The sequence below is a fragment of the Pseudophryne corroboree genome, chromosome 4 (assembly GCF_028390025.1).
Source record: "Pseudophryne corroboree isolate aPseCor3 chromosome 4, aPseCor3.hap2, whole genome shotgun sequence".
Lineage (NCBI taxonomy): Eukaryota > Metazoa > Chordata > Amphibia > Anura > Myobatrachidae > Pseudophryne > Pseudophryne corroboree.
Window position 1 is genome coordinate 652805207 of NC_086447.1, and position 23386 is coordinate 652828592.

The 23386-nt window shown below is 44.8% G+C and overlaps 1 protein-coding gene across 6 annotated transcripts in view; it reads left to right on the plus strand.

The window, feature by feature from the left end:
• Positions 1 to 23386, plus strand: part of SIPA1L2 (signal induced proliferation associated 1 like 2) — a 795004-nt gene that overhangs the window by 655425 nt on the left and 116193 nt on the right. For all 6 annotated transcript variants that reach the window (XM_063917773.1, XM_063917774.1, XM_063917772.1 and 3 more), the window contains 3 exons: positions 3648 to 3872; positions 11832 to 11937; positions 21584 to 21803. In XM_063917773.1, coding sequence (XP_063773843.1) covers positions 3648 to 3872; positions 11832 to 11937; positions 21584 to 21803 — 551 coding nt within the window. The remainder of the gene's footprint in view (positions 1 to 3647; positions 3873 to 11831; positions 11938 to 21583; positions 21804 to 23386) is intronic.

Below are 23386 nucleotides of genomic sequence, written 5' to 3' on the forward strand. Positions count from 1 at the left end.
CTGGGCCTCACCTATATGGGAAAGGTCTGATGCCCTGTTGTCATCCTATGCTAACTTCGTGGCAACGTTCAGACTAATTTTCGATGAGCCAGGTCGAGTGACATCAGCTTCTTCAGAGATCCTTCGGCTGCGTCAGGGGACGCGAACTGTCGGTCAGTATTTGGTGCAATTCCAGACCTTGGCATCTGAAGTCTCCTGGAATGATGACGCTCTTTATGCAGCCTTCTGGGGAGGGCTATCCGAGCGTATCAAAGATGAGCTCGCTGCTAGAGACTTACCTTTAACGTTAAACGAGCTCATTTCCCTCTGCACTAAGGTCGATTTACGGTTCCGTGAAAGGGCTGTTGAACGAGGAAGATCCACATTTCCCAAGATTCCTACTGTTTCCATTCCTCGTCAGCCATCTCCGTCTAGGGAGGAACCTATGCAGATAGGTCGCTTTCGTTTATCTCAGGCAGAGCATAGTAGACGTCTTGCTGAGCGTCTCTGTTTGTATTGTGCCAAATCTTCTCACGTTATCAAGTCCTGTCCCAAGCGTCCGGGACAACCCCAAGTCCTAGCCCACCAAGGAGAAGACCAGCTAGGAGTGACGAATTTCTCTCCATTTCCAAGTAACTGCAATCTCTCCGTTTCTCTGCAGTTGGCTCAGCGTACTAAGAATCTCACTGCCTTATTGGATTCTGGAGCAGCAGGAAACTTTATTACAGGAAGGTTCGTTAAGCAGTGGTCTCTACCCACTGAGAGACTGTTCATCTCCTATATCTCTAACTGCCGTGGACGGCAGTAGGATTCCTGATGCAGTGATTACCTCCAAGACCCTACCTATCCGTCTGAAGGTAGGGGACCAGCATACAGAGTTGATTTCTTTCCAGGTTATCCCCAGGGCCACCCATCCTGTGGTCCTAGGCCTCCCATGGCTACGTCTGCATAATCCTCAAGTTGATTGGAAGTCGACCCGTATCCTGGCATGGGGTCCTTCCTGCTCAGAGACCTGTCTCCAAAAAGAGCTTCCAGTTCGCATATACTCCTACAAGTCTTCTGATGTCCCGTCTCTCCCGTGCCAAGATTTCAAACTACAGTTTTGTCCAGGGTCACCGAATCACAAGGCTGATGCCCTTTCCCGCTCCTGGGAGCAAGAAAATGAGTCTGAGTCTACTGACAAGCATTGTATTGTTGATCCAGTGGCGTTCTCCGCAGTGAGGATGGACTCTATGCCCCCGCCAGGGAAAAATTTTGTGAAGCCGGCTTTCAGGAGGAAGCTCTTGCATCGGGCATATTCCTCTCGCTTTGCCGGACACGCGGGCATACGCAAGACCTTAGAATTCGTTTCCAGGTCAAGTTGGTGGCCGACCATAAAAAAGGACATTGCTGAATTTGTGGCCTCCTGCCCAAAATGTGCCCAGCACAAAGTATCCCGCCAGTCACCCACTAGGCAACTGGTTTCCTTGTCTGTTCCTCATCGTCCGTGGGCTCATCCCTCGATGGATTCTGTCATGGATTCTCCACTTCCAAGTTGGCACAAGTCTTCATCCAGAAGTTCCATTCCAGATGGCCAGGTAAACTTAAGAAGTGTCCTGGGGCCACTCCTAAAAGGGGGGGTACTGTCACGATCCGGGTACTGAGACACCATTTTCCCTTCTGGATGCACGTTCCCAGCTATGTTGCTAGCATTCATATGTCATGTCTCACCTTTGCTGATCCGTGGATGTTGTCCTTCCATGCCCGGGTGACTGGCATGGCGTCACCTGTCGGCGGGGCCTCGGGCATCGTCTCCTGTTCTATAGGCACTACAGGGTATGTGGCACTCTTCACCTACTGCGGCCGCGGCCATCCATGCTGGAAGGTTGAGACGCAAGTCGGCGTTCTCTATGTTCACCGCCGCCATTACAGAGGAATCTCCATGTGGTGAATACAAACAGCTTTCCCTCCACAGGCCGGTATGGGCGCAGCCATCTTAGTTCCAGTCACATGATCCTGACCTCCAATCCATAGCCCTGCTGAAGTCTGCATAATTAAGTCATCCAATCCCTTTACACCTAAGGGTATAAAGGGACTGAGCCTGCACTAGGAAATCGTCAGTGCTTTCATTGTCATCTGTGATTCCAGCATACAAGCTTCACTACAGACTTTCTCCTGCAATTCCATTCTGCAGTTCAGCCTGACTTCCCTGGTGATTACACTCTGCAGTGTAACCCGACTCTCCAGTGATTAACCCTCTACAGTCTACTTTTGATTCCTGTGTTTGAACTTTTGCTTTTCAGTAACCATCCTTCATTCCTCAATTACCAGCACACTCCAGCTTCTTTCCTGAATTACCTACGAACCCCAGCTTCATTACTCATCTTCCAGCGAACCCCAGCTTCATTTATTGTTTATAGAACTTTCCTCCAAATTCCAGGTTACTGGTCTTTACCAATTGTGCACCTAATTATCACTTGTGACTTTCTATTATTCTTTTGCACATTATTTGACTTTTTATTTAATAAAAGCACTTAAGGCATTTCCAGTTGTCGTGGTCACGCCCTCGGGCATTCATTGCTGCTGTCATTACGCATGTCCAGGAGTCACATAGCTCCTCCTAAGTTCAAGTACCCGTCAGCCCCTACAACTGAGGCTCCCAGTCACGGTCTCCAGCCCTCAGTTGTGACACCACTTGTGTGGAGTTTGTACGTGATGTGTGTGACCATAATATTTTAAAATTAGGAGCAGTATAGCCCCAAGAGCAAACGCTCGCCACACTGCGGCTTGGTTTCTCGCTGCGCTCGCCACATGATCTATTCCCGTTCTATGGTTGTCACCCATGAGTGGGAATAGCCCTGGTGCGCCGGGATTCCAGCTGGATGCATTGTCATCTGTCGGGATTCCGACGTCGATATATAAGAGAGAAAAAGTATTTGGGCTTATCTGTCCTTGTGAGCATGCATAAGCTGAAGCCTGGCTGGAGTAAAATATTGTCAGTATTGTGCTAGTTCTTTTTCTAGATCAGGGTACAGCCTCCATTACATACACTAGTTGAGCTGCAAAGAAGTGTAAGTGTAAATCTGTGGATGTAGTCAGATGCTGTCAATAACAATGTCAACAGTTATGATGTTGACTTTATTAAAATGTTGCCAGACAACATGTCAGCATGGATGGGAGGGTTAGGTTGTGGGGGTAGGTTAGCGTAAAGGGGTGGGGAGGGGTTAGGCTTAGGCCCTAGGAGGAGGGTTTGGGATAGGGGTTAGGGATAGCATAGAAAAACTTACCAGCACACCAGAGGATTGAAGCTCTTACCCTGAAGAGATGGTCACATGACTACCGGAATCTGGAAGCTGCGCTGCAGCTGCTGCAGCTGACAGGAGCAGGTAAGTCACCGCTGGGCACCAGGATGAAATGACAACATTCTAACATGTCGAATTTTCATCAGTGTCTGCATGATACTTGTCTACATTGTCAACCTCAGCATTATGACCATGCCGACATGATGATCGTCAACATTCTGTACCCAACCCTAAATAGTATAAGGCCAGTCTGCCTTTATCAGGGATTCACATTGTTAGAAGGTCAGATTTATCCTAGAGAGTAAGAGAGATGTGTGCACAAATGTTATTACTCTTCAATTATTATGTCAAAAGGTCTTAACCCTATATATGTTTTTGTCTCTGCAGCGGGTCACGCCATTCAGGTAGCCCTTCATCCCAGTGTCCCAAAAGCAATGGGACGTTGGATACTTCATCGGAGTACATTGTTCCACATTCCAATGCACAGCAGAAATCTGTGACTGTATCAAGGTCCTTCCACAGACAAGTGGCTGTAAATAAATATGTGACTGGATGGAAAGAGGCTGAAGATAGTCCTCCTCCAGAACTGTGTGTTCCTACAGAATGTCAAAGGTAAGAAATATGTACACAGTATATTCTTATTACAGATGTGTCCTCATACAGCTAGTCTCAATTCGCCATGCATAGTGAGATGCCTGGTGTGGGTGAGTCGGCTGTTACCATGCAACTCTGCTAACGTCTGCATCTTTTTTCCCCTGGAAAACACTGTGATGTAACATTTTGTATGCAGATTCAGCTGCAATTGCACACAGAATATAGGCATGCCGCATATCATTTTAATCAGCAGAGTCTGCTTTTGTGTCTTATTGGCAAAGCGGTGTGAATAAGACACTTTTTTTTAAATGCACAAAAAGATGCCGGCTTTTATTTATTTATTTATTTATTTATTAACAGTTTCTCATATAGCGCAGCAAGTTCCGTTGCGCTTTACAATTTGAAATAACAATAACAAAATGGGTGATAACAAACAGTCATAGAGGTAGGAAGGCCCTGCTCGCAAGCTTACAATCTATAGGGAAATAGGCATGTGTACATAAGGAAAGGTGCTATCTATTGCATAGAATGAGAAGACGTGAGGATATGTGTGGACTGTACAGAGTAGATGCAATTTGATAGGAAGGTTTATGAAAGTTATGTGGGCGGTTCTGGAATTTGGTATGCTTGCCTGAAGAGGTGAGTTTTCAGGGAACGCTTGAAGGTTTGGAGACTAGAGGAGAGTCTTATTGTGCGTGGTAGGGCATTCCACAGAGTGGGTGCAGCCCGATGAAAGTCCTGCAATCGTGAGTGGGAGCGAGTAATGAGTGTGGATGAGAGACGCAGGTCTTGTGAAGAGCGAAGTGGTCGGGTTGGGAGATATTTTGAGATAAGCGAAGTGATGTACGTTGGTGTAGTTTGGTTAATGGCCTTGTGTGTGAGTAAAAGTATTTTATATCTAATGCGGTAGAGTACAGGTAACCAATGGAGGGACTGACAGAGTGGATCTGCAGACGATGAACGTCTAGCGAGGAAGATAAGCCTCGCCGCTGCATTCAGAATGGATTGTAGTGGTGAGAGTCTCGTTTTGGGAAGACCAGTTAGGAGACTATTGCAATAATCAATGTGGGAGATAATGAGAGCGTGGATTAGAGTTTTAGCAGTGTCTTGTGTAAGGTATGGTCGTATTTTGGATATGTTTTTTAGATGCATGTAACATGATCTTGAGACAGATTGAATGTGGGGAACAAAGGACAGATCAGAGTCAAGGATGACACCTAGGCAGCAAGCTTGTGGGGTAGAGTAGATAGTCGAGTTTTCAACAGTGATAGAGATATCAAGTTGGTACCTACTATTGGCCGGTGGAAATATAATTAACTCTGTCTTTGAAATATTCAGTTTGAGGTGACGAGATGTCATCCAGGATGAAATGGCAGAAAGGCATTCAGTGACACGGTCCAGTACAGATCGGGACAAGTCAGGTGAGGATAGGTAGATTTGAGTATCATCTGCGTACAGATGATACTGAAAACCAAAAGAGCTGATTAGTTTACCAAGAGATGAGGTATAGATAGAGAAAAGCAGAGGACCCAAGACTGAGCCTTACGGTTCTCCAACTGAAAGAGGTAGCGAAGAGGAGGTAGATTCAGAGAAGCGAACACTGAAGGAGCGCTTAGATAGGTAGGATAGGAACCAAGAAAGGGCTGTGTCTTTAAGACCTAGGGATTGTAATGTCTGTATGAGAAGAGAGTGGTCTACAGTGTCAAATGCAGCAGATAGATCTAGAAGAATAAGTAGTGAGTAATGGCCTTTAGACTTTGTAGTGACCAAATCATTAACCACTTTAGTCAGTGCTGTCTCTGTGGAGTGTTGGGAACAGAAGCCTGACTGAAGTGGGTCCAATAAAGTGTATGAGTTAAGAAAGTGTGTGAGTCGAGTGTAGGCAAGTCTCTCAAGTAGCTTAGAGAGACAAGGGAGCTGAGAGATAGGGCGGTAGTTTGAGAGAGCATTAGGGTCAGAATTTTGTTTCTTTAAAATGGGAGTAATCACTGCATGCTTGAAGAGTGAAGGAAAAATACCAGTAGAGAGAGCGAGATTACATATGTTAGTTAAGGTAGGGATGAGCACCAGAGACAGAGCTTTACTTATTTGTGAGGGTAAAGAATCAAGAGGAGAGGTAGTGGAGAAGCAGGACGAGCAGAGTGATGATACTTCATCTTCATTTGTGGGATCAAATGAAGAAAGAGTGCCAGAGGGTTCAGGTAAAGAACGGAGCAGGTCACTGGCTGCCGAAAAGCATACCATTTCATTTCGGATCTTATCAATCTTCTCCTTGAAGTAGGAAGCAAGATCCTGTGCCTTGATAGTGGCTGGTGGGGCAGGTGAGGGAGGATTCAGAAGTGATTTAAATGTATTAAAGAGTCGTTTGGGGTTGGAGGCTTGAGCAGAGATAAGAGTTTGGAAATATGTTTGTTTGGCAGTGTCCAGGGCATTTTTATAAGAATGGTAGACAGTCTTATATGTGAGGAAGTCACTTGAAATACGAGATTTACGCCACTGACGTTCAAGTTTTCGTGTGAGTTTTTGTAGTTGTCTTGTTATTTTGGAGTGCCATGGTTGACATCTAGGCCTACGTGGAGTGTGATGGGTAGCTGGAGCCACTTCATCAAGGGCTAGTTCTAGAGTCTCATTAAGGTGTGATACAGCCATCTCAGGAGAGGTGAATGCAGAAATAGGTGAAAGCAGTTGTTGGAGTGAAGTGGAAAGTTCTTGAAGATTAATTGTGTTAATATTTCTGCGGGTTTGAGGAAGATTGGAGGACTTCAGCAACACAGGGTTTGAATTAACGGAGGAGAGCATGCAGGTGATAAGGTTGTGATCAGAGAGGGGGAAAGGAGTGTTAGTGAGTTCAGAGATGGAGCATAGTCTGGTGAATACTAGATCAAGGCAGTGGCCTTCCTGATGAGTAGAGGAGTCAGTCCATTGGGAGAGGCCAAGAGAGGAAGTTAGAGAGAGTAGTTTGTAGGCATGAGCAGCAGATTTTGGACAATCAATAGCAATATTGAAATCACCCATGATAATGGTGGAGATGTCCGAGGATAGGAAGTGAGGGAGCCAGAGTCCTCATGATTAGGTGTGATTAGAAGGGCTGTTTAATGTGACTGCAGCAACAATGAGAGAGGCAGCGGCGTTTCTAGAGAGGAGGGGACCCGTATGCACACTCTGTGTGTGGGCCCCCTCTTCTCCTGTAGCCGTCACCGCCACTGTCAGCACTGAGACTTTGGTACAGTGCCAGAGTCTACAGCGCATGCGCAGGACTCTGAAAAATGGCCGCCGCGCCATCTTTCCGGAGTCCTGCGCATGCGCTGTAGACTCTCGCACTGTGCCAGAGCCTCTAGCGCTCAGTTCGCTAGCAGTGTGACACACAGTCACCAATGGACGCCGAAAAGGTCTAGAAGAAATGAGTGCAGTGTGTACGGTGTGGGCCCCCTCTGGACTCAGGGGCCCGTGTGCACAGCACACACTGCACCCATTATAGATATGCCAGTGGAGAGAGGACACATCAGTACTTTGGCAATTTTGTGAGTGCTCTAGATACGAGTAAGTACCAGTAGTAAATTCACAAAAATGTGGATTTTCTTCATAAATTTCAATCCATTACCATAAAATACCTCTGTAGCATTTATTGTTCAGAATTAGGGACAGAATGTGTATATTAGAAGGGGGCATGGTGACACTATAAGGGGGATTTGCTACATGTTATTGTGGGTGTATCCTGTGCTAGGCTGTCCCTAGTCACTTCAATACTGCTCGCACCTTCTAGTCGTGCAAATAGCCATGAAAGCACATAACTCAGTGGATCATATCTCCTAACCTTATTGTAAGTGACAAACAATTTCTTTGGGTTTTCCTGTAATTTCTGAGTACCTGAGCTTAGTGAGGAGAGATCCTTGTTTTCTTCTAGCAAGTTGAATTAATGTGACAAGAAACAGCGGCAGGCGGTTCCAAAGTATTAGCCCAGAAGTTTGATTTGAAGCTTCTGTATTGTAATATTGCAGAACATATAGCCCGGGTTGTATTCCATTGGTGTGTGCCAGTAATATAGAAAAAAGTATTATGAAGGAAGCACTGTACCCCTGGGACTTCATTTTCATAGTGCTCAAATGATAGTTTATTCCAATCTTTCTGATCCAAACAAAAGTGAGATCTTATGTCCTTAACACTTCATAAATATGACCCCGCCAAAGCCCCAGGGAATAAGTCAGTCCATTTCCATAGTGATAGTGTGTCTTGCTAAATATGACATTATCCGAGCAGAACAAATATTGATTTAAATGAAGCAGATCAAATTATTACAGTGTAGTGCAATATAACTACCAGTGAATACCAAGAATTTATACTATGGCCTGATTCATAGTTGCACGGTATTTCGATGTTCACTCAGTTAAGAGATTATTAGTGGTGTTCGCATGTGCCCCTGCCGCAAAAATAAAATGTCATCTTAAGCTAGTTCCATGACCCTAACAAGGAGTTCAATGTGTTTCAGTGGCCTCCAAAGCCACCAGATCTCACTCCAATGCAGCTCCTTGTTGTGTGGTGAGAAGGTAGATTTGCAGCATGAATGTGCAGCCAACAAATATAAAACGAGTGAGTGGATGCGGGTTTAGTATGGCTGACCGGCGGTCAGGAGACTGCTGGTCAGCTTACCGACGCCGGGATCCCGGCAGCATACCAACGCCGGGATCCCGGCCGGGAGGGGCGAGTGCAGCAAGCCCCTTGTGGGCTCGGTGGCGACCTGCGGTCGCCACGGGTTCTATTCCCACTCTATGGGTGTCGTGTACACCCATGAGTGGAAATAGTCCCTGTTGGTCGGCATGCCGACCATCGGGATAGTGAGGGGTCGGGATGGTGGAGGAGGTCATGTGACTGTCGGTCTCCCGACCGCCGGTCACATGACTACCACCCGTGGATGCTGTCATGGCAAATGGTCTTGTATTTCAATGGAATGTTTCCAGCACATAGTTAAATCCATGGCTTGAAGAAATCAGGAGTTTCCAGGGGAAAAGGGGGATCATAATCAATACTGGGAAAATGTATCTTATAAACTGCTCCTTGAAAGAGAATCTTTGCCAAGACATACTTACAGTATACTGTATAATTGTCTCAGTCATTTCTGTCAGTACAGAGTAGCCATTAAGGGGTTGATTCTGATTCGGATGCAAGTGGGAATGTGGATGGATCTCGTGGATATCAGCATAAGCTAGTAAGCAGGCTGTCATGGCCATCAGAAAAGCATCTGCATATACATCCGAATCAGCCCCTAAATGTACAGTAAACACTTGTAGATGCAACTGTATATGTAAGTAATCAACCTTTTGTTATAACCACTTAGCACACATCCATCTATTAATATCACATTCACAGGTCCTGCCAGAGCTGACTTGCTTATATTGAGTAACAGTTTATGCACGGCGGCATTGGGGGGGGGGGGGGGCGATTTGTTTGCGGGGCAGGCCTCTGCGGTTGCGTAACATCACACGCAGCCGCTATGACCCAAAACATGCCGGGTAGCCCTCTGACAATTGATGCCATATTTTGGCAGGCTTAAACAATTCTGTTATTCCTGGTGTAATATTCAGGTCAGTGTTACAGCATCTTAGATACAGCGTCACATTTAGAGTTGTACACAAACAAAGTCGTAAAATGCATCTGGAAAAAAAAAATATTCAGAATTGGTTGCAAACTCAGTTCTGCAGGTTCCATCACTTGGCTGCAGCTCCCTCATCTTGACGCACCTAGGTCTGATGTGGCAGGAGTGCAACTGAAGTCGTGATTTCAATGTCAGTGCTGAAAGTGCTAAAAATCACAGTACACAATGGGAACACATTACAGTTATTGAAATGCCCTACCATGCACAATTAGACAATTAGACTCTCCTCTAGTCTCCAAACCTTCAAGCGTTCCCTGAAAACTCACCTCTTCAGGAAAGCATATCAAATTCCAGGGGTGGTCTTCTGTATGCCGAATGTCGGGATCCCGGCGCACAGTATACCGGCGCCGGAATCCCGACAACTATTCTCCTTCGTGGGGGTCCACGACCCCCCTGGAGGGAGAATAAAATAGTGTGGCGCGCGTAGCGCGCCACCGTGCCCGCAGCGTGGCGAGCGCAGCGAGCCCGCAAGGGGCTCCTTTGCGCTCGCCACGCTGTCGGTATGCCGGCGGTCGGCCTCCCGGCGCCGGAATGCTGGGCGCTGGGAGCCCGTGCGCCGGCATGCCGTACGACACCCAAATTCCAGAACCGCCCACATAACTTTGATAAACCTTCCTATCAAATTGCATCCACTCTGCACAGTCCACACATATCCTCACATGTCTTCTCACCCTTCCTCCCGACCCGGGTTCATCATCGCTGTGTGACCATATCATACAGGCCACCAAGAACCTTTGCAATCTGGTGGACAACTATGCAGTAGATAACACCTATCCTTGTGTATAAATGCCTATTTCCCTATAGATTGTAAGCTTGCGGGCAGGGCCCTCCTACCTCTATGACTGTTTGTTGTTAGCCAGTTTTGTTATATCATTGTTATTTCCAATTGTAAAGCGCAAAATTTGCTGCGCTATATAAGGAACTGTTAATAAATAAAATAAATAAATAATACCCAAGTGTCTGCGAACATGTAAAATGTGAAGTGAAGCAGATACAAATCGGAAATGTACTTTTCTTTAATGACAGCACTTAAAAATATGTGTGCTGGGTTCCTCTTCCACAGTTCTAAGTATTTCTTACTTATAGACAGTAAGACAAATATGCACTCTAGTTTAAAGTCACTTTGTAAAAAATGTTATGCCACAGTGTTTTCCTGCCAAACACATAACATAATTTAATATGCCGATACAGCCACAATTACACACAGAATATAGGCATAGGCATATCATTTTAATCAGCAAGATCTGGCCGTGCGTCCTGGAGGACTGGGGTTTAGATGTGTGTGTGTGTGTGTGTGTGTGTGTGTGTGTGTGTGTGTGTGTGTGTGTTGCTTCAGTCATGGGACTTTTGGGTGACGATGGGTAACTCTCTCCCACACTGTGCAAATGTTGTAGTAAATGATACTTTCCGGTTGGTCTGAAAAAACTCGGGCTCTTCCTAGTCTAAAAATCCCGTCAGATATCAGATCCAATATGCATTGGAAGTGTAAAAGACGCACGTCATTACATTGGCCGAGTTCCGGGGAAAAATTGCACATTATAATGTCCGAGTTTGTCCGACTTTTTCCCAGAATACAAAACTCGGCTCGCATTACATCCCAGCCTATGTGTTAATGCCTGAAAACAGTTAATTTAACAGGAGAGAAAAAGGGTCTCTAATTGAATAGTCTCGTGCATTAAAGCTCAAGGCTACCCCCCTTGTTCACCCAATTAATGGGGATAAATGAATTCGACCCCATGTCTGACGGAATAGACTCCATAGCAGTGACGGACTGGGCCTTCATTTCGGCCCGGGCACTCGTGAACGCGAGCGCGCTCATCACGGGGGGGGCACGCTCACGTCACAGGAGGTGCGCCGTCACGTTGTACGGGGGCATGCCGTGAGTCATGGGGGCTCAGACTCGTGGCATGCCCCCTTTACCATGGCGATGCTTGCTTGGGTGGTGGCGCGACGCGAGTCCGGTGGCGTGGGCGCACGGCACGCCCCCATTTCCAAGGAGGACGCATTGGGCAGCTCAACCAGATAGCTGGAGGCTGTGCTGTGCGTGGCCTTACCAGCTCTCTGAGGGACCGGACCTACCCATCGGCCCTTCTGTCATATGCCAGAAGTGCCAGGTGGCCAGTCCGGCCCTGCACCATAGTATATTCATGTCAAATAGATGCTTGTATTACACTTTAGCTAATCAGAAAAATAACAAACAGTGACATTTGCTATGAATGTTCTAGGAAGTTATATCTTGGCATGTTTTGTGTGCAAAGGATTGCATTGAAATGTTATATACAATATGTTACATTATCTAAAAATAAGATATTTATTACTTGATACAGTGAAGAAGCATTGCCTTTGTCAGATCCGCTGCAGAATTCAACAATTGAAGCAGAAAGTGAGAGACAACGTGTCCTGTCAAAGGATGTCGAAGAAGGAAGAGGAAAGGTTGGTAATATTTACATTTTGTTTGTAATATATGAATATTTAGCACAGATTGCAGTTACACAAGACAGCATAATTAACATAATGAAAACAATATGTGTGTGCTTTACCTACAATCAAATTAATATGTATTGTTTTTGTCAATGCATTGAATAATAACTTTCCATTTTTAGTTATAGTTGACAGTGTGCATCACAAAGAGGGCCTGATTTACAGATTAACAGGCAAGATGACACTGCAAAGCCCTAGGTACAAGTATCCAGGCAGGTGTCTGCAATATTTAAAAGAGTAATCCAAAAGCATCAGGAGGATCTGTTCTAGACTAGAAAATGTGCTTTCTTTTGGGGCCGGCAGTTGCAGCAGAATGTCTCTCTATATAATGAACTACTCAGCGTAATGCACATTCGTCTGTGCAGTGTTTCTATATTTTGGTTATAAAATAATTTGCATTCTTTTTTTAACATTTTATTTTATACTTAGATAATATTTTTATTTTGTCCTCATATTTGCTGTTTGGAGTTATACAGGTTGAGTATCCCATATCCATATATTCCGAAATACGGAATATTCCGAAATACGGACTTTTTTGAGTGAGAGTGAGATAGTGAAACCTTTGTTTTTTGATGGCTCAATGTACACGAACTTTGTTTAATACACACAGTTATTAAAAATATTGTATTAAATGTCCTTCAGGCTGTGTGTATAAGGTGTATATGAAACATAGATGAATTGTGTGAATGTAGACACACTTTGTGTGTATATGTAACATAAATGCATTCTGTGCTTAGATTTAGGTCCCATCACCATGATATCTCATTATGGTATGCAATTATTCCAAAATACGGAAAAATCCCATATCCAAAATACCTCTGGTCCCAAGCATTTTGGATAAGGGAGACTCAACCTGTATTGATAGTTCTAAAATGTCTTTCAGTGTCCTAATGAGTGGTTTAAAAAAACTATGGGGTATATGCAATTGGCGGCGAATCGCGGCAATTTTTCACCCGTTTTTTAATTCGACACAATTCGACCGTCGAATTCCGGCAGGTGGGTGCCGGAATTCTACATATTCAATAAAAAACGGATTCGACACTCCCGCTGTCGAAAAACGGCCGATTTGACGGATTTTGAGTAGATTTTAAATGTTAAAAAAACAGGAAAAAAACGGGGGGAAAAACGGAAAAAAAATTGCGTGGGGTCCCCCCTCCTAAGCATAACCAGCCTCGGGCTCTTCGAGCCGGTCCTAGTTCTAAAAATCCGGGGGGGAAACTGACAGGGGATCCCCCCGTATTTTTAAAACCAGCACCGGGCTCTGCGCCTGGTGCTGGTGCAAAAAATACGGGGGACAAAAAGAGTAGGGGTCCCTCGTATTTTTTACACCAGCATCGGGCTCCACTAGCTGGGTAGATAATGCCACAGCCGGGGGTCACTTTTATACAGCGCCCTGCGGCCGTGGCATTAAATACGCAACTAGTCACCCCTTTGCCGGGGTACCCTGGAGGAGTGGGGACCCCTTCAATCAAGGGGTCCCCCCCTCCAGCCACCCAAGGGCCAGGGGTGAAGCCCGAGGCTGTCCCCCCCCCCATCCAAGGGCTGCGGATGGGGGGCTGATAGCCATTTGAAAAATGAAAGAATATTGTTTTTTCCAGTAGTACTACAAGTCCCAGCAAGCCTCCCCCGCAAGCTGGTACTTGGAGAACCACAAGTACCAGCATGCGGGAGAAAAATGGGCCCGCTGGTACCTGTAGTTCTGCTGGAAAAAAATACCCAAATAAAAACAGGACACAGACACCGTGAAAGTAAAAGTTTATTTCATACATGCCGACACATACATACTTACCTATGTTGACCCGCCGACTGCCACGTCTCCAATGTCGCCGACGATCCGGGGTACCTGTGAATAAAATTATACTCACCTGATCCAGTGTCCTGGTCTTTTATTATAATCCACGTACTTGGCAAAAAAAAAAAACGAACACCCGGACCAGGCGGACTGAAAGGGGTCCCATGTTTACACATGGGACCCCTGTCCCCGAATGCAGAGACCCCCCGTGACTCCTGTCACAGAAAGGTCCCTTCAGCCAATCAGGAAACGCCACTTCGTGGCACTCACCTGATTGGCTCTGCGCGTCTAAGCTCAGACGCGCATTGCACAGCCCCCTCCATTACTTTCAATGGTGGGAACTTTGCGGTCAGCGATGAGGTCACCCGCGGTCAGCGGCTGATCGCGGGTAACCCCACCGCTGACCGCAAAGTTCCCACCATTGAAACTAATGGAGGGAGCTGTGCGATGCGCTGTCTGCCAGCTCAGACGCGCATACAGCCAATCAGGAGATTGCCACGAAGTGGCGCTTCCTGATTGGCTGAAGGGACCTTTCTGTGACAGGAGTCACGGGGTCTCTGCATTCGGGGAAAGGGGTCCCATGTGTAAACATGGGACCCCTTTCAGTCCGCCTGGTCCCGGTGTTCGTTTTTTTTTTTTTTTTGCCAAGTACGTGGATTATAATAAAAGACCAGGACACTGGATCAGGTGAGTATAATTTTATTCACAGGTACCCCGGATCGTCGGCGACATTGGAGACGTGGCAGTCGGCGGGTCAACATAGGTAAGTATGTATGTGTCGGCATGTATGAAATAAACTTTTACTTTCACGGTGTCTGTGTCCTGTTTTTATTTGGGTATTTTTTTTTCAGTAGAACTACAGGTACCAGCGGGCTCGTTTTTCTCCCGCATGCTGGTACTTGTGGTTCTCCAAGTACCAGCTTGCGGGGGAGGCTTGCTGGGACTTGTAGTACTACTGGAAAAAACAATATTCTTTCATTTTTCAAATGGCTATCAGCCCCCCATCCGCAGCCCTTGGATGGGGGGGGGACAGCCTCGGGCTTCACCCCTGGCCCTTGGGTGGCTGGAGGGGGGGACCCCTTGATTGAAGGGGTCCCCACTCCTCCAGGGTACCCCGGCCAGGGGTGACTAGTTGCGTATTTAATGCCACGGCCGCAGGGCGCTGTATAAAAGTGACCCCCGGCTGTGGCATTATCTACCCAGCTAGTGGAGCCCGATGCTGGTGTAAAAAATACGGGGGACCCCTACTCTTTTTGTCCCCCGTATTTTTTGCACCAGCACCAGGCGCAGAGCCCGGTGCTGGTTTTAAAAATACGGGGGATCCCCTGTCAGTTTTTTCCCCGGGGACCCCACGCATTTTTTTTTCTGATTTTTACCCCATTCCATTTAAAAATTAAAAATAAAATAAAAATATTTTTAAAAATATATAAATAATACTTGTGCCTCCTAAATAGACAAACCATGTACCTATTCCCTTCTAATATAAATAGATATGCTATTACCAATAAAAAAAAAAACAAAAAAAACATGTTTTTAAAAATTTTTTTTACATTCCGCCAGCAAAGTGTGGAGGATTGAAAATGACGAATTTACTGTCTAAAAACACTGTTGTCGAATTTACAATCTTTAATTGAATATACTTTTGTCGAATTGCCGCATTTGTACCATTGCAGAAATGTCGAATTTGACAAATGTCGAATTTCAAAAAGTCGAATTTGGAAAGTCCGTTTTTTTGACGAAAAGTACTGAATTGCATTGTCGAATTTTTTTGGGGGGCGAAAATGTCCCGTTTTTCGACATTTTCGGGAATTTGACCGCAATTGCATATACCCCTATATCATTAAATAGTCACAGGCAGCTCCTGCCTAACTCTGCTATTAGGACTCCGGATTTTCTCAACCCTTATTCTTACAGTTAGAGACAGCGTTCTTATTTGTAGTATTATCTCACTGCAATAATTCTGGGAACAATTATCCTTGTGAGTTGTTCCAACTTCCTGCAGAGAATAAGTATCAGAGACTGGGAGCATACAGCATAAAACATGCATTAGAAGAGTGGATGCATCTGCTGGAAAGAGCAATTATTTTCTATCTATTATTATACAGACCATGAGAATCTGCAATACTAAACATCTGAACAGAAGACAAACATGCTACAGATAATTTGGGGTTTATTTCTTAATTTTTTGTCCTGTTTCCAAAACAATGCGGAAGCCTTTTCTCTTTCATTTCATGATACCAAAATGACAGTATCACAGGAAGTTACCAGTCCCGACACATTGCCTATAATTTTGGGGGTAATTCAGACCTGATCGCTGCTGTGCATTTTCTCACAGGCTGCGATCAGGTCTGAACTGTACATGCGCAAGCACCGCAATGCGCAGGCGCGATGGGCCATAGAAACGGGGAGCGCCGGTCAGCTACTGGATGGTGCAGAAAAACTGAACGCAGCGGCGATCACAAGGAGATTGACAGGAATAGGGCATTTGTGGGCGGCAACTGACTGTTTTTAAGGAGTGTCCAGAAAAACGCAGGAGGGACCAGGCGTTTGTAGGGAGGGTTTCTGACGTCAGCTCCGGCCCTGATCATCGCAGCAGCTGAGTAAGTCCAGGCCGTGCAGAGACTGCACAAACTTTTGTTTGTGCTATTCTGCTACAATTGTGATCGCACACCTGCACACATCCAAAACCCTCCCCCTGTAGGCGGCGACTACCTGATCGCAGGGATGCAAAAAACGCACCCTAGCGATCAGGTCTGAATTAGGCCCTTTGTCTTTTCCTTCAAAGTTTCCCAAGGAAAATCCTTTGTAAAGTTTCATGAAACTACGCACTTGGCCCCACAATGCTGCTTTGTGACATCTTGGAATAAAGACATCCTTGGAAATTATTAGTCCTAGGTATTACTGTCCAAGGGGTATATGCAATTCACGGCGAATCGCGGCAATTTTTCGCCGTTTTTTAATTCGACTTAATTCGACAGGTGAATTCCGGAAGGTGGCTTCCGGAATTCACCATATTCAATGAAAAACGGATTCGCCAGAATCGCGGGCGAAAATCGGCCGATTTGGCGGATTTTGCCGCGATTTTAAAAAATGGGAAAAAACGGGAAAAACCCGGGGGGAAAAATGGCGTGGGGTCCCCCCTCCAAAGCATAACCAGCCTCGGGCTCTTCAAGCTGGTCCTGGTTCTAAAAATGCAGGGGAAAAATTGGGCAGGGATCCCCCGTATTTTTAAAACCAGCACCGGGCTCTGCGCCTGGTGCTGGTGCCAAAAATACGGGGGACAAAAAGAGTAGGGGTCCCCCGTATTTTTAACACCAGCATCGGGCTCCACTAGCTGGACAGATAATGCCACAGCCGGGGGTCACTTTTATGCCGTGCCCTGCGGCCGTGGCATTAAATATCCAACTAGTCACCCCTGGCCGGGGTACCCTGGGGGAGTGGGGACCCCTACAATCAAGGGCCCCCCCCCCCCCAGCCACCCAAGGGCCAGGGGTGAAGCCCGAGGCTGTCCCCCCCCATCCAATGGGCTGCGGATGGGGGGGCTGATAGCCTTTTGTGATAATAAAAAGATATTGTTTTTTCCAGTAGTACTACAAGTCCCAGCAAGCCTCCCCCGCAAGCTGGTACTTGGAGAACCACAAGTACCAGCATGCGGGAGAAAAACGGGCCCGCTGGTACCTGTAGTACTACTGGAAAAAAAATACCCAAATAAAAACAGTACACAGACACCTTGATAGTAAAACTTTATTACACACTACCGACACACACATACTTACCTATGTTGACACGCCGACTGCCACGGTCTCCGACGATCCGAGGGTACCTGTGAAAAAATTATACTCACCTTCCAGCGTCCAGAGGTACATCCAGGTCCAGAGATAATCCACGTACTTGGCAAAACAAAAAAACGAACACCGATCCATACCGGACTAAGAAAGGGGTCCCATGCTTTCACATCAGACCCCTTTCTCCCGAATCCCGGGACATCACGTGACTCCTGTCACTGAAGTCCCTTCAGCCAATCAGGAAGCGCTACTTCCGTGGCGCTCACCTGATTGGCTGTGCGCTGTCTGAGCTGTCAGACAGCGCATCGCAAAGCCGCTCCATTACTTTCAATGGTGGGAACTTTGCGGGTAGCGGTGGGGTTAACCCGCGGTCAGCCGCTGACCGGCGGGTGACCTCACCGCTAGCCGCTAAGTTCCCACCATTGAATATAATGGACTGGGCTGTGCGATGCGCTGTCTGCTCAGACGCGCAGAGCCAATCAGGTGAGCGCAACGAAGTTGCGCTTCCTGATTGGCTATAGAGACCTTTCTGTGACAGCTGTCACTGACAGGTCTCTCTGCATTCGGGGATAGGGGTCTCATGTGTCAGCATGGGACCCCTTTCAGTCCGGCATGGAGCGGGTATTTGCGTTTTGTTTTTTTCTACAAGTACGTGGATTTATCTCTGGACCATGGCTGAGGTGAGTATATTGATCTTTTATTTTCAGGTACCCCTGGATTCTACATGGAGAAGAGGACCGATGTCGGCGTGTGAACATAGGTAAGTATGTGTGTGTCGACGTATGAAAAAAAGTTTTACTTTCACGGTGTGTGTGTCCTGTTTTTATTTGGGTATTTTTTTCCAGTAGTACTACAGGTACCAGCGGGCCCGCTTTTCTCCCGCATGCTGGTACTTGTGGTTCTCCAAGTACCAGCTTGCGGGGGAGGCTTGCTGGGACTTGTAGTACTGCTGGAAAAAACAATATTCTTTTCATGATCACAAAAGGCTATCAGCCCCCCCATCCGCAGCCCATTGGATGGGGGGGGACAGCCTCGGGCTTCACCCCTGGCCCTTGGGTGGCTGGGGGGGGGGACCCCTTGATTGAAGGGGTCCCCACTCCCCCAGGGTACCCCGGCCAGGGGTGACTAGTTGGATATTTAATGCCACGGCCGCAGGGCACGGCATAAAAGTGACCCCCGGCTGTGGCATTATCTGTCCAGCTAGTGGAGCCCGATGCTGGTGTTAAAAATACGGGGGACCCCTACGCTTTTTGTCCCCCGTATTTTTGGCACCAGCACCAGGCGCAGAGCCCGGTGCTGGTTTTAAAAATACGGGGGATCCCCTGTCAATTTTTTCCCCGCATTTTTAGAACCAGGACCAGCTCGAAGAGCCCGAGGCTGGTTATGCTTTGTAGGGGGGACCCCACGCCATTTTTTTTTAGGATTTTACCGTTCCAGCAATAAAAAAATAAAAAAAATAATAATAATATTTAAAAAAATATATAAATAATATTTGTGCCTCCAAAAAAAAAAAAAAAAGTACCTAATCCCTCCTAATATAAATAGATCTGCTATTCCCCAAAAAAAAAACACAAAAAAAAACATGTTTAAAATTTTTTTATTTGTTTTCACCCTCCAAAGTGTGGCGGATTGAAAATGACGAATTTGCTGTCTAAAAGCACTGCTGTCGAATTTCCAAACTTGAATTGAATATGCTTTGGTCGAATTGCAGCACTTGTATCATTGCAGAAAAGTCGAATTTGCAAAAATTCGAATTTCAAAAAGTCGAATTTTGAAAGTCCGTTTTTTGGTCGGAAAGCACTGAATTGCATAGGCGAATTTTTTTTTTGGTCGAAAATGACCCGAAATTCGACAATTTCGGGAATTCGACCGCAATTGCATATACCCCATAGTCTTCACAAGATCATTTTAAAGTATGTTATGGCTGTGCACAAAGCAAGGCTTCCCATAAATCTCAATCAGGATTTTTATGCCTCTTCCACACCCCTTCCACGTCCAAGTTAATACTGGACAAATGGCATGATGGTCTTTATCAATGATTTGCTAATTTTACAGGTGTTTAGTTAATTTGGGACCAACCCAGTCTTTCTCCAAGAAGATGTAAATTTGCCTAGGCACTCAGAGAAAATGTTAGAAACTGGGGCAGTATAACAGGCTTTTTAGATTTGAAAAGAATTACCCCAGGCTTATCTGTGTCATATCTGGGCATTATCACTGACATATTAGATTCTGACGCATTTTCAGAGACTTATTAAATCTTGAAGCCATTATAAAACTCGCAATGCATCTTAGTGTAGTGAACCTTGCTGAGCATTTTCACTGAAATGTTAGATCACAGAGTATAACAATGGGAAAAATAGTGCTAACTGAAGAAATAATAGGAGAATAAATCAACTGAAATGTTTATGAAATTGGTGGCGTCTTGTATTGTATGTTATTTGCTTTACAATTTTGATATATTATTTTCCCAACATTTTTAGGAAGAGTCTTTGGGGGAGATTCAAATGTTTGAAAAGTCAGCTGGGAGTCTGTTTTTTCCTATCTAATAGACAGACACCCAACCGACTTTTCAAACATTTGAATCTCCCCATTTGTGTTCAAGTAAACTTACTATATACAATTAGGTGAAAGTGGATTAAAAGATTGACAATTAATAGGTTGACAGTCAATATGTCGACACCATAAAGTCGACAGTCAATAGGTCGACACCATATGGTCGACATGCATTAGATCTACAGAGTCAAAAGGTTGATATGGAAAAAGGTAGATAGTACAAAAGGTCGAGAGGGTCGACCTGGAAATGATCAACACAAAAAAGTTTAATACAAGCTGTTTTTTGGCGGGCGGGGTCTCATTTTGTACTAAATATGACCCTAGTTAGTGGAAAGGTGTTCACGCTTCGGGAAAGTTGGTTCGCTTTGCTACCGCTGCATTCACCACAGGTTACTTTTCCCAGTCGTAGTACACATGGATAGTAAATCAAGCCAAAGTTGAAAAAAACATGAAAAAAACACCCAAAATGTGTCAACCATATGTGTGTCGACCATTATCATGTCAACCTTTTGAACCTGCAGACCTTAAGCACTGGCTATCTTTTACATGTCAACATTTTGACAATGTCGACATTTTGTCACTTATCGACCTAATACATGTCAACCATGTGATGTAGACCTATTGACTGTCGATCTGTCATCCGGAACCCCAGTTAGGTATCTGAGTTACAAAGATTTAGTAGCTTATTGCAGCAGGAGAAACTTCTGACTACTATAACAAACAATTGATGGTGCAGTTAAGCAATGCCCCCCAGCTCTCCAGCGATACTGACTGTCAATCAAAGGCATTTGCTTACTGCATTGCCGGCCACTCAGGGTTTCTTGTGCACATGTGTGACCTAGCACTATGCTAGAGGTGCTGCTTCACAAAAGGTTTTAAATAAACGTTGAAAAGAAAATCTTTAAAAGTTAATTATTATTTTAATAAGAAAAAATGCTTTAGATTAATCTTATATCATGGTAGGTACAGGTTCAATATAAAAGAGAGCCCCAGCAATTGCAGCTGGTCTTGATAAATAGGCCCCAAAGTATGTCCAAGGTGACATGTACCTGACACTAATATTTAAACCAAGGATTCCAGCAAGTCTCCTAGGGGGTTCTTATACTGTAAATGCCCTCACGACTGATCTAATTCTTCTTACCGATCTTCTATGGTTTACAACTTTAAACGTGTTTTCAGTAGTGGCAATAGTCATTGGCAGCAGTTTACCTGACAGAAAATTCCAAGATGTTTTTCTCAACTGGGACATGCCACATATTCTTTGGGGCATCCAACAATTGCAAATGGCAACCATCAGATGCCCTTGAATCTTTTGTGCTGTCACTGATATCATTAGTTATTAAATTAAAGCATAAAAGTCCATCCCACTAGTAAAGTGTTATATGAACTGATACAGAAATAAATGATACATGACTTGTAAAAAATTGAATAAAATGCCTATTATATTTTTTATACTTTTTTTTTCTAGTTTTCAGTGTACGGATACTTGTCACCGAGGCAGTCACTTTACCGGACACTTTCTGATGAAAGCATATGCAGTAACCGCAGAGGATCCTCATATGCTAGCTCACATAGTTCAATACTTGATCAAGCCTTGACAAATGACATTCTGTTCAGCACAACTCCGCCATACAATAGTACACTTCCTACTCGGACTCATTTGAATCCCGGCATGGCAAATCTAAGAAGTATGTATTCTGTGAGGTATTATGTGCCTTTGTTGTTTGTATTTGTTCTTCACGTTTCTATATACATTCTCCATCACAGAGCATTCTATAACTGAGGGCCTGATTCAGAGGTCAGCCACTAGAGGGGAGGCATGTAGATTCCCGATTATCTGTGGCGGCACAAAGGCCTTGCGATGGCACCCGTAGTTCCCCTCTGCCGCTGCCTGATTGACAGGCAGTTCTTAGAAACAGGTGAGTGTCACCCCCATTTTTGTAGGAGGGGAGTGCCAAGGGTCTGTGTGTCCCCATGCAGACTTCCTGGCCTCACAGCCCCCACTTCAGTTGGCCAGCTGCACAAGCTGAGGCTCACTCAGCTGGCCATCTGTGGGGAACATTGCGACCATAATTAAATCCCAGCTTGCGGCGTCAGTCACAGTGCTGAGATCGCAGTTATATGCAGTAGGCGTCTCTTCTACTGAGACGTCTCCTGCATGCTTCTCCTAGCGATCAGACGAATATTCAATGCTGCTTGCATGTGGCATTTAACTTCCGTCTGTCTCTGAATCAGGGCCTGAGTTCAGCAGATTATAGGTAGCCAGCACTCCTACCAATGATGCCCTGAATGATTTACTTGTGCATGATCCTGGAGCGGTTCTGTAAGGTTTTGTTTTGCTTTAAGTTCCTAAAAGTGATCAAATAAATTGACATGGACATGGTTAAAAAGCCGTAAGTGTATGACAAGATATTGTTCTGTAACGTGTAAGAATATTTCATCACTGCTTGTTAGCATTCATTTTCATGTCGTTATCATAGTAATCATTATCATATTAATATTATAATATGAAAATAAATACCAATAAGCATTGATGAAATACTCTTCCATATATTCATACATTTGCAGATGAACATTTATTTTTTGGTTTATATGTATATATTTCTTATGTTTGTTTATGTTACTATATTTCGCTGCTTCTTTTTAACCATTTGTTTAGCTTCAAAGCCAATGCGAAAATATATGCTGGCACATCCTGATCGCACAATCCATTCACTTGTGTTCATGGATGTCTGGGTTAGTGTACTTGAAATCCAATCAGAGATATCCTTAGGTGTGGTTACATTTAAAATCAATTACTTTTCCTCATAGAAGATTTACAGCATTCACAGTATTCTTCTTCTTCTTCTTCTTCTTCTTTTTATTATTATTATTATTATTATTATTATTAATAACAGTTATGTTGCTCTTTACAAATGGGATCAACCAGTTTATCACATTTTTCTTGTTTGCACAATGATATTTTATTACATCTCTGTCCATACAAGCAATCACACTTTTGATTATCAGAATATTTGAATGAAAAAGCAAGAAGCATCTTTTCCTCTGCTCACTACACCTTGTTCTTTTTGCTCCCGCTTCTGCTCATCACTCCTTTCTACCGTATTCCGTACATTCTCGCTAACAACATCCATTCTACCGTTATACAATGAACACAAAACCAATTACTGAGCTGAAAAATACATTCCACTTGTATAAACAGACTGTTAAGACTATTAACATTACAATTACAAATTGACATTGTGCAAGACATAAAACTATTTCTCTTCTT